The sequence below is a fragment of the Antedon mediterranea genome, chromosome 6, assembly GCF_964355755.1.
Source record: "Antedon mediterranea chromosome 6, ecAntMedi1.1, whole genome shotgun sequence".
NCBI lineage: Eukaryota > Metazoa > Echinodermata > Crinoidea > Comatulida > Antedonidae > Antedon > Antedon mediterranea.
The window spans coordinates 22821383-22833543 of NC_092675.1; the positions used below are offsets into that span (position 1 = coordinate 22821383).

A 12161-nucleotide genomic window follows, 5' to 3' on the forward strand; every position below is an offset into this window, starting at 1 on the left:
CTACAAAGTTTAGGACTAAGATTTTAAACCTGTAATTGGTCGCTTTGGAGGATCAACCTTTGGTGAGTTTTTCCTTTATGTTTCTAGTAGTTGTTAGTGTTATTATTTGTTGTAATTTGATACAGTATTTATGCATATTATTTATGGAAAGTGTTTTTCTTATGTTACGCCATTAATTCGTATTTGCAGCATGGACCTATGGGTCCATGGTTGCAGTATTCATATTATGTTAACCCTGTAGCTATATATTTAAATTGATATTTTGAAATCGCTTAATTGTTTTAGTTAATCTGAACCTACGGACAAGAAAATAAAGAAGTAACCGTACTGTATTAGCATAGCTTTATTGACTAATTACAATTTGAATTACTTCTAAATCGCCCTGAAAATTAATCAATTAAGGTAACGATGCATGAAGAAAATCTAAGAGAATGAGAGAAATCAGAAAAAAAAGTCAACCATAATAAAACTACAAAATGTCTTGTATGACTAAAATGTACGGTACTCATTACTACAGTATCAAACGTTTTAAAAATATGCCAGCGAGATGCTTCTTCGCGAGAGTTTACGGTAATTGGAAATTACAGAAAAAGTAGATGCAAATCGGCGAAAATGTAAATGATATAACAAATAGGCCTACACACGCTTTTTTTGTTGTAATTTTTTTTATTAGGTCGCAAAAAACGCAATTCTATAATTGCTATAATTAATTTTAATCACTTTATGCAGATTGATGGCAGTATCATTCATTATTGCCATTTATTTGTCATGGTATGCTTTGCGTTAGACAGATACCTGGTTATTCAGGTGTGTAGTAACAGTAATATATTTCCTGGATAGGTCTGCCGCCATGCCTAAATGGGTGAGGCTTAGTTTCATGATTTCCGTTGCTTTGTTTGTTACAGATAAATCTTAATCTCTCCATGTTGTGTTTCATTCCTTTAACCGCCTGACACTGTTGCTCATATGGGAAAAGATAGAATGGGACGTCAGTCGGTAAGTAGATGGGTTGTTCAGCATAACCGTTTCTTTGACAACAGTAATAGATTTTAGTGTTGTAGTCGTATACACCATCTGGTAGAGAACCTGTATACCAGTTGCTGTTATGTTTATCTTCATCATCCCATGCAATCATTCCTTGTTCCAATCCTACAAGAAATAAAAGTGAGGCCCAAATAAATATAAAGTATTAGTATGCCTAATCAGTTTACTGGTACAATGTTTTGACTAGGTTTTTAGGGTTGACTCTCACGCTGTTACTTGTTTGGATAAGGAAGTAGCTATATGTGCAGCAGGTTGGTGGTAAGCTAACTGTGGCAACAGTACGCTCGTGGCTGACTTGTGTCACAGACACGATATTTCGGCATGATGGATTGTTGATTTTGGTGTGGTTTTAAATAATATTATGCAAACGTAAGAACCAGGGAGATGTAAAATAATATTTTACATCTCCTTTGTTAGAACCTAACAACCAATACGCCTTATTCACAAAACGCGATCGATGACAAACAATATGATATGTCGGGAAGAGTAAACCAACAGAAATAACATAATTTTTTTTACTATTCCAGACAGGGAGTTGAAATTTTTCAAGATTCAAGAAATTTTATTTGTTCATAAAAATGCTTGGTAGATTAAAACAACAATATTGCAACAATTTAAAAACGTGCAGTATAATAACAGATTAAAAATACAAGATAAAAAGTTAAAAATACTGTTAAAAATGTAAAACTATTAAAAATTGCATTAACGTCTTACATTAGAATTAAAAATATGAATGCGATTTACAACGAAGGATTTTCTAGTTCTACAAAGATTTGCTCTTGGAGGTCGTAGCCTAATGCCTGATCTATTTAAGTTATAACAGTAATCTAACGGATGAGTGGGGTCTTTCATAATATTGTTTACTTTTTTTAGAATACTCTTTTCATAGATAAAATTCAAACAGTAATTTAATCATTTTCCTAAAAACAAATATTCCTTATTAAATTTCTTGTAAAATAATGTATATTTTTATGATTTATTTTTACTTATGAAATCTATGAATAATGAATTTTCAAAATATAATTTCCTAGAAATTGCTTTAAAAAAATCGTATAAAAACGATAATAAAATGATATTTAAAAAACCCTAAAAAACAAATATTTAATTACATACTTATACATTTCCTAAACAAAAGTAATAATAGGAGAGTTATATCAATTTTTAACTTTGACCCCTTATATCTCGAAAACGCTTCCTATCGATCTGGTGGTGATGTCCCCCCTCCTGCCATCGGACTACGAGTTATTTTATTCAAATCAACCGCCATCGTATAATCTCAGCCTAGGCTCAATCAAACCATCCTATCCCCATCGGTAGTCTGAGCATGCCCACTATAAGCAAGTTGTTCAGGTGGCATATGACCGGTTGGGCCGCCGACAAGTTGAGCCGCCGGTAATTTCTATGAAACGCCCAGTGCGTCTTTTACGACATTCGCGTACTGATTAGAGTGGTGTTATGTCCTAGTACATAAGTTCATGGTCTTTAGGTTTGTTGTGTCATAAAAATAAATAACATATAATTACATACTACAATTTTGTTGGTTTAAACCGCCGTAACAACACAGAAAAGGAAAGTAGTCATATTTAATAATTTAATTGTTTTTAATCTTTCAAGGTAAAAATTAAGTGCACTCCATAACATTTTTCTCGGGTACCTGGCCTACCACGTAAAATCACGTCTCTCACTCGGGACTAATACTAATAGAGTATTGATATTCTTCGAATGAGGTTAAATAATAATTATTTTTTATTTACTATCTTTTAATATCATATTTTATTGAATTTTACAATGTTAATACACAATATTTTACTAAAAAACGGTGATTTTATGTAATTATTTTACCGAAAAATTGAGTAGGCCTAGTTCATACAACTGCCGCCTGAGGGGGGGGGGGGGGAAACATGTTTACGTCATTCTTGGCTAAAAACGATCATTTTCGGTGATGTTTTAGGCCTTATATTTTGGAATCTATAACAAGTCAGATTTTCATAATCATTTCTTTAATTGTAATATTTATTTTTTTTAATTATAACATACTAAAACCGTGATATATAGGCCTAAACCTAGCCTACATGCCTAATATAAATAGAACTTCTATTGAATAGAAACGAGCACCGACGAAAGTAAGCATTTGGCGTTTCATAGAAAATACCGTTTTTATGGCGGCGGCTCAACTTGTCGGAGGCTCAACTTGACCTATAAATAATCCTTCTCGTCGCGTTGCACATTTTTCAACAAAGGAGTCAGTATTTCCGTTTGTGTGATTAGATACGGTGAATGTGTAATCCACAAACAGGATTTTGATTTAATTTGTGAGTTTTTAATTGATATTTCTAAAAGATATTTTAATTGCTGTTGTTTTCCGAAAGAAAATGTTACGCTTGATCGATTTGAAGCTATCCCAGGATCCTCAGACAAGCAGGCGCAACAGAAGTAGTAGCAAAGAACTTATAACACAAGAATCTCCTGTTCGTCCGAAGCGCGTAACAATTTCGAAAGGCATTGTGGGATAGAATAGAGCTATGGGTGCCGCCATTGTGAGCCATGGAGTAGGGCGCCCGCATCAAATTAGAAAGTCAAAATCATAGAGGGGATCTGCTAATACTCTATGGGGGGTAGAGTAATTGACTTCCTAGTTTGGAGGGGGCGCTGCTCCATGCTGTGAAATGGCGTCGCCCAGTTTGACCTTATAACCCTGTACTTCCGATACTGTGTTTTGAATGCAAATTGAAGAACAGGAGATTCTTGTGTTATAAGTTCTTTGGTAGTAGTCATATGCAGAGCAGCCATGGCCTGGGAGCAGCCATAATATAATATGGCTCTGGCAGAAGTTAGTGATTGTCGCCCTCTAACACATAAGGTATTATGTTTGGTGTGTAACGTCAATGGATTATTCAATGGATGATATGGTGAGTAACGCCGCCTCTCTAGTAAGAGGGACAGAAATTACGATTTTTCATTAAATTATTATTATTATTATTGTTGTTGTCCTGAAATCCTCTGAAAACACTAAATGTTATCTCGGTTGGTTACGCTTTTTCCCTGCATGCACAGCACTGTTTGTGTCATCGTTTGAAGATGTATTCTGTTTCGTGAAAAAGGTCTATTTTACTAAAGCAGAAGTTTTAATGTACGCGTATTATTACCAGTTTGTGGTCCATGGGCTTTTGTATTTTTTTTCTTGTATTGTTTTATTATGTAATTATGTATGTTTGTAAAAGAGCTTTGTATCTGTAGGCTAAATCTTTTCGTTATCGTATTCGTAAGGTTGCGAAACCTCTGAGGTTTCGTAACCTTACGAATACGATCACGAAAACATTTACGTCACACATTTGTGAAACTTTTGAGCTGATCCCCATTTCATATTCGTAAAGCGTATTCGTGTTGACGAATATCACCAGTCATATTCGTAACTACAAAACGAGTATAGTTTTTGATCTATTTTGCACATTTTGCATTTGAATCAGGAATGATTCATGATTATAATATAATTATAGATTTATTGAAAGTAATTTACTAAAGTAATTCACTAAAATGCCAGGTCAATTTTGATACATAGCAGTTTTTAAAGTCCTCACTCGCTTTGATGTTACACTAGGCCTAGGCAGCCAAGCTACACGACCTGCGCTTCGCTCAAATTTACCGCAGTCATATTTTGGACGGCGCCCTCAATATTTCGTTGCCATGCGAAACAGATTTTTACTGCCTTACAAAAACGAATACGTGTGTGCAGCAAGACGTATCAGTTTCCGTTATCGTATTCGTAAGATTGCGAAAACTCCCTATATGTACATTTGATTACGAAATAAAGAATAAATGAATGAAATGAATAATACTTACCAGTTGGACAATCACTATGTTTTCCTTTGAAAATACAATACTCTCCATCTGGCCAATCACGGTCATATGGGGTAAACTTGTCTATCGTTTTCATACAGAAATGCTGTGTCATATCAATACCGATCGTACCGACAGGGAAATGGTTTGGATTCGATCCTTCGTTACCGTTTTTCTTATCCTCTGAATCTTGAAAACGGGTTCCTGAGTAAAATGTGTAATCGTTTGTAATGTCGCCTGGACATCCTGATTTTGTTTTTGGTAACCCATATGTACCGATAGGCCAAGTTACTGGCAATCTGAAAATTTCCTCTTCTAGAAAAACAGTTAAACAGTTAAACAGTCGAATTTTCGTAATGGTATCAATTTCGAGCCTAGGCATAGACCTAGGATGGTTTGGGCGTTCGTTTACATACAGTAGGTGTGTTTATAAATCCAAATAAATATAACATTTAATATATTACATAAAACCAGATTTATAATTGTTTTGCAATGTAAATATTTACGAAAGAGTAAATTTATTTACAATGTGAATAAAGCCTATACCTTTTATTCAATCCGATTCAAATGTCTTTATTATGAATCTATTTAATGTTATATAAAACAAATAATAAATGTTTTATATTGTACAAAATAATGTAACCCGGTGAATGATGAAACGTTATATTTTACTCGGCTATTGCCTCGTGGAAATATAACCTTTCTCTTATTTGTACCATCAAAAAAATTCATTATTTGTATACTAATTAATTGTTAACAACACATTCATATGAGGGAAAATATCAACAATAACGACGACAACAAGAACAGAAAAAATACAATTCAGTGTGAAGTCTACCCAATATCTACGTTTAAATGTATTTTTGTATTGTGAAATTAGTATAGATGGGGAGATACGGGAGCAGACTAGTTTCCTCCTGGACATTTTTCCCCACCTCGGATATTTCCATCCGGTACGTATTTATCTGGACCACAGACCGTCCCTCGTGACATATTTCCCCGGACAGTTGCCCCTCTGATATTTTCCCCCGCCCCCGGATATTTCCATCCGGTACGTATTTATCCGGACCACAGACCGTCCCTCATGACATTTCCCCAGGACATTTACGCCCCCACCCCACTGCATTATATTTTGTATTATTCAAACACATTTTAATTTGTTTACAGTACAGTAAGACATATTTACAATTAAAAAAAAGTAATACTGTGTTTATAAAACTCTTCATTTGCCACTGTCTGAAGTTGTTGATGATTTTTCTCAATAATACCTATACTTAGGCCTACAGCTTTTACATTCGATTGTCTTTTAAATATCCGTATTTATCCGGACCACAGACCGTCCCTCGTGACATATTTCCCCGGACAGTTGCCCCCGGATATTTCCATCCGGTACGTATTTATCCGGACCACAGACCGTCCCTCATGACATTTCCCCAGGACATTTACGCCCCCACCCCACTGCATTATATTTTGTATTATTCAAACACATTTTAATTTGTTTACAGTACAGTAAGACATATTTACAATTAAAAAAAAGTAATACTGTGTTTATAAAACTCTTCATTTGCCACTGTCTGAAGTTGTTGATGATTTTTCTCAATAATACCTATACTTAGGCCTACAGCTTTTACATTCGATTGTCTTTTATATAAATAATAGTTCATTCTTATATAGCGCATATAAGCAAGCTCTCAATGCGCTGAACATTATTACCCCAGTAATTTTTTTGGGATCAAATACGTATGGAAACATACTCCCATAATGCAGCTAGTAATCAGCGCAAAGTTGTGTCTTGATCTAACCGTGTACCCATTTATACACCTGGGTGGAGAGAGAGAGGAAAATGCAAGTAAAGTATCTTGCCTAAGGATACAAGCAATGCGGCGAGAGTTGGATTCAAACCTCGAACGTCCAACACACTGCGCCACACGCCCTCAAATAATAATAGGTGGTTCAAACTTAATTGTTTAAATTAAATATTTCTTATATTGTTTTGAATTTACGACCTGGTCATAACTATACAGTAATCTTTAAAATAACAATGAAGAAGGAACGACATAAACGGTTGTTCAAATTATACAAATTAGAGTTATCTTTGATGTTTTCATTCATTATCTATCTTGCTATCTAACAATAAACACAATAGCAAATACAAATTCATATGCAAAATCATGAACAAAATAGAGAAACAATAAATATAGTATTTGAGAAAAATCATGAACAATTTGAGGGAGTAGTGTTAATTGAAGAGTTTTATAGAAACAAGTCTTGAGTTGTGTAAATATGTCTTACTGTACTTTTCAAATTTCAATTTGTTTGAATAATGATAAAATATATAGATATGGGGGTGGGGTGTCCTAGTGGGGCTAATATCCGGGGGAAATGTCCAGGGAGCCACCAGCCCACCAGCCTAGCGGTTAAGTACCTTTCGTTTCTTTGGAATTCAAAAAGTCTGGATAATCCGTTAAAGCCTGGTGCATATTACTCTTCATGTCACTGAGTCTACCATAAAAATCAGATGAGAGATAACCACCATCTACGTAATGTTGATGCAGATGCCAGAACTTTGCTTCAAAAATCTTGTCCATATCAATTAAGGTGTAAGCATATGGCAATGCGAGACTGGCATCACCTAACGTCTTGGATTCCGACATTGAGCTAGAGGAAACTTGTTTGCTCATTTTTTGTGTCATAGACGACGTTTCAACCTCAATTGAAGCAGAATAACCCTTATAACCAGCCGAAAGTGAGGAACTTGTTGCATACTGTAATAAAACATACACACAAAATCGGCATTTTTGTAAATCCTTGCTAATTTATTTTACATGTTGGATTTGTATCAACATAGACAATTTTATGAATTTTATCATGTCAATTTAAACAATGTAAAAAACTTGAATGGAAGCATAAATCAAAATGGACATTTCCTTTGATAGAAAAGGTTTTACATTAAAAAAAAAGATGTTGGAAGATGTAAAACCAGAAGTAAAGAGTAAGAATAAAGGAACCCAGAAAAAGTTACACAAAAGACATAAAAAGTTAAAAGGTCAGGGAATACGCCATCATCGCTTATCAGGGTTAATTCCAAAATTGGACCCTGGTCAGCACCAGAGTGGTGTGTCGTACATGCCGGACTTGTGCGCCTCCTAACCTGCCCTAATCATTTTGATTTGTTTTGCATCGACTGCGCAACCGAATGCTTTGATTTGTTTTGCATCGACTGTACAACCGAATGCTTTGATTTGTTTTGCATCGACTGTACAACCGAATGCTTTGATTTGTTTTGCATCGACTGTACAACCGAATGCTTTGATTTGTTTTGTATCGACTGTGCAACCGAATGCGGTCTGCTGGAATAGAACTCCAAAGCCATGAGCTGCATGAGAGAAAGAACGGTGAGGAGTGTGAGAACTAAGAACGTCAATGAAGACACCTAGCTTTTACGGAAACTCCATTTGGCCCCTAAGTTTATAGTTCATAAGTGATACTAAACGATAAGCACCATCTGTAACTTTCTAAACAGGGTCGTGGGACACGAAGAAAACTGTTACTGTCTAGTCATGATGTTATGAAAGCATGGGTGAGTCGCGTAGTTTTTTCCTTGCCCATACACCTACGCATTTTCCCAATCAATAATATAGGAACTACAGATAGCATAAATAAAATAAAGGCACACTTACATTTTTTGTCACAAATGATGCAAATTCACTTCCAGTCCAATAGTAACGATGTTCTTTTTTTGTTCCCAGAAATACATTAGTAACTACATGCTTTACAAAGAAATTAAGAACAAAATAGATATAGTCAGTTAAAATGTATATATAAAAAAACTGTAATTTAATAAATTTGTTTAGTGGCTACTTTAAATAAAGCTTTTAATAATACAGCTTAGGTGCTATGTCTTATCAACTATGCCATACATAGCGTGCCATAAGCCCGTGTATACTCGCATACCGCTTGACACATACAGTGCAGTGCCACCACGCGCACTCAATTCAATTAGACCCAGGTCATACGTCATACGCCATACGCCAACGTGAATGTCCATTTATTCGAAACGTTCATATATCGGTGGACGAGAGTAGGCCATCAGTCGAATACTTCCCTTGTGGATGGCAACTTCGTGCACGTTCAGTCACATTAAAAAGTCCTTAATCATTCCAAAGAAGTCAGTGATACTTACAGTTCCAAAGGTTTCAAGGAATTCCATATAACTGGGGTTATGCATGCTATATTTAGTAGGAAGTTCGTTAACAGTAGTAACAAATGACTTGGTGAGTGGATATTTATCTGTGCCTGCAAGCTCTAACTTATACCTTGCTTCTCCCTTATAACAATAGCTAACGTTTTCAAAGGTGACGTAACTCTGTGACTCAAAATTGCTTGATGCTTTGGAGTAAACTTTGAAAAAATGTATAGAATATTTAAAGCACTAACACACAATATTTTACAATTATATTATCGTAAAACCCCGAAAAGAATCCCCCTTCTTGTTTCGCAAAAGTAATTTAGAAAAGAAGCCCGTCTCGAAATAAAATGCACTGCAGGGCAAGATATCGTGTTTATTCAAATTACTAGCCCGCTTTGAATAGAACATCTTTTGGCATAAACCCCACCCCACCCTTTCAATTAACGCCCCGCGACAATTATTATTTTCCTCGAATAAAAGTCCCGCCACATGTAGATACACTATATATACTATTTGCAGTTGAATTCCCTGATATAAACTTTACCAAGGCTAGACTTTGTACTATAATTATTTTAACACTTTTTGATATTAATTCTGTTTTATTTTTTAAATATAATATTACACCCACCATCTTCGAATAAATACGGTAGTTTATTAATATATACCCTATAACCCTTAATCTCAATAATCAAGCCTCATATAATAATTTTACAGCAGTATATTGCCTTTTTCAATGGTACTTTGCATCTAGTACCCTTCTACTTGTTTGCTTCGTTAGCAAATATAAAATGCGCAGGGAATATTAAAAAAAAAATCATATTGTAGTATTTCAATTCAGACAATTTACGTTTTTTTTTAAAGGTTTTACCGGTATATGTTATTATTTATATTTGGATAAATGGAATTCATAGGATTGATAATAATTCCTGCAATTGAGTTAAACAGCACTGGTTATTGTGTGCTACGGATGGGCAATAGAGATCATTATGATAAACTACCATTTACAGAACTGGAATGAACTTGAAAGCAAATTATGATTACTTACAGCTGCTGTGACTAAATTTTGTAGACAGAAATTTGAAGTTAGCTCCTCCTGTAAGCAAATCAATGATTGTTTTTTGTTATGATCTCTATCGGTCAGCAAAGAGACACAGCAATAAAAGGTAGGCATTGCACATGCCTTTATTTATTGTCTTTTTTTAAGTTAGTCCCCCAGTCGGTGTTTTGATTTTTGTCTGTGAGCTCAAGTATTACGTTATGAAACGTCATCTTATCTGTTTAGGCCTACTAATAGTAATTTTAAACACAGTCTACTATGTTCGTTATATATGAAAATAGGATACGATATTTGATTAAGGCAAACCTACCTACCTGAAAAAGTAACGTCCAAATCAAATTTTTTGGCATAAGAGTATTCATTAGAAAACATCCTTTGTTGTGTGGTATTGATACAAGATAACGACTTGATGTAACTTATTTGATCTGGTAATGGTTTGTTGTTCTTATTCGTCAAATTGAAAACTCTGTAAGTTCCGCGAAGCCCTGGATCTTGTTGAGCTGTATTTGGGCTTCCATCTGGATTTCCATGAAGTAAATTGTAGCCAATTCCTACATAGTTGACACCATATGGTGTGATGTTGGTGTTTCGTTTTATTGGATTTTTTGCAGGCTTTCTATAATCAACCGGACGATTAGTGTCGATAACGTAGCTCTGTGCCAATAACACATTCAGAAGTAAAATAACAGTTATATAGTACTTCATTTTTATTCGACGATTCTGAATGAGAAGAAATAAAATTCGTGCGTTATACTATTGTAATTTTCTCTTTATTCCTTGTGTTTTTTTCACATAGATAATTACAAGTGGCACCTTCAGGCGAACAATAGATAAATATTGTGTAACGCCGTTTTAATTTACATTTTGAAACTCGTGTTTTGCACTTAAAATTATCAGATGAGCTTTGTTGTAATTCATAAACATAAAAAACACGTCTCAATATACTAATTTTAAGTGTACAGTAAAGTGACACCCAGTTGAATTCAATAGCATTTTTATGTTTATAGGCATAAATTTTGCTATTTAAAAAATTGTATTTAATTTAATTACCAACTAATGTATTAAAAAAGAAATTTTCTATATCTTTTAAATAAATTCAACTGGTTCCAAATAAATAAATCCAAAACTTCACAAAGGTATTTATACTCTAGTGTTTTTTGGTTCACCGATAAAATAAAACTTTTCAGATTTTACAAACTTTATTTAATGTTTTATTATTAGGAATACTTGCTTACGGTCTCAGGAAAGAACACTTTTGGTGATCGGGATTTTTATTAGGTCTACTAAAATATTATTACAAACACATTTCAAAATGAAATAATGTTTGTGAGTAACAAAGGCCTACATCAAACAATTTTGTTATGTAATATGTACGAGAGACGCTGACGTTCGCAACTGGGATTGTGTTCAAAATTACATCATTATTAAAATCATCAACCAGAAATATGGTTATTGTAAGCTTTAATTAGGTGATACCACACGAATAAAGAATGAACAGAGTGAGGTGCGACATTTCATTTCGCCAAATTGTTCTCTCGGCCTATAGTATGTGGGTAAAATAGAAGCGGCGAAATGTCGTCCTGTCGTTGAAAATTCCTGTCGACCAAATGGTCAGTCGGCTAAATGTCTGTCGTTGATATGGTATTCGGCAAAACGTTCGAATACCGCGTCTGGTGGAAAACAAGCATAACTGAGTTGTATATAAACTCAACCGGTGCGTACCGTAGGCCTATCTGCCTTTTTAGAAGTTTGCTTATTTTCCAAAATATTCTAATAACTCAATGTTTTAATAAACATTTATTTAAGATGGTCATTACAAACAATATGTAACAAACAATATTAACAATAAACAATAATCAACAATTAATATAAGACCATCTTAAAGATCAAAATTAGAAGTAAAACTTTTCTCACAATGACCCCTAAAATAATAATAGTAATAATAATTAAAACAAAATAAGAACGGTACCATATGAATATACACATACAACGCATAACATTAAATACATTATATAATCTTTTCTTATATTGCGC

General features: G+C 34.3%; 1 protein-coding gene across 1 annotated transcript; it reads right to left on the reverse strand.

The window, feature by feature from the left end:
- Positions 1-725: 725 nt before the first annotated feature.
- LOC140052497 (uncharacterized) lies at positions 726-10832 on the reverse strand. The gene is made up of 6 exons (XM_072098104.1): positions 10442-10832; positions 9065-9282; positions 8562-8651; positions 7307-7646; positions 4885-5196; positions 726-1149 (listed from the first exon to the last, which is right to left on the reverse strand). The coding sequence occupies exons 1-6, from the start codon at positions 10830-10832 to the stop codon at positions 800-802; spliced, it is 1701 nt and encodes a 566-aa protein (XP_071954205.1). The 3' UTR covers positions 726-799.
- Positions 10833-12161: the final 1329 nt, after the last annotated feature.

What these genes read in the sequence shown, in the direction of transcription:
- LOC140052497 (XM_072098104.1), bottom strand. Translation starts at nt 10,832, where the DNA reads ATGAAGTACTATATAACTGTTATTTTACTTCTGAATGTGTTATTGGCA. An exon ending in CATCATTTGTGACAAAAAAT is followed by an intron (nt 7,647 to 8,561) that starts GTAAGTGTGCCT and finishes GTTTTATTACAG; the next exon opens with TATGCAACAAGTTCCTCACT. An exon ending in GAATTCCAAAGAAACGAAAG is followed by an intron (nt 5,197 to 7,306) that starts GTACTTAACCGC and finishes CTGTTTTTCTAG; the next exon opens with AAGAGGAAATTTTCAGATTG.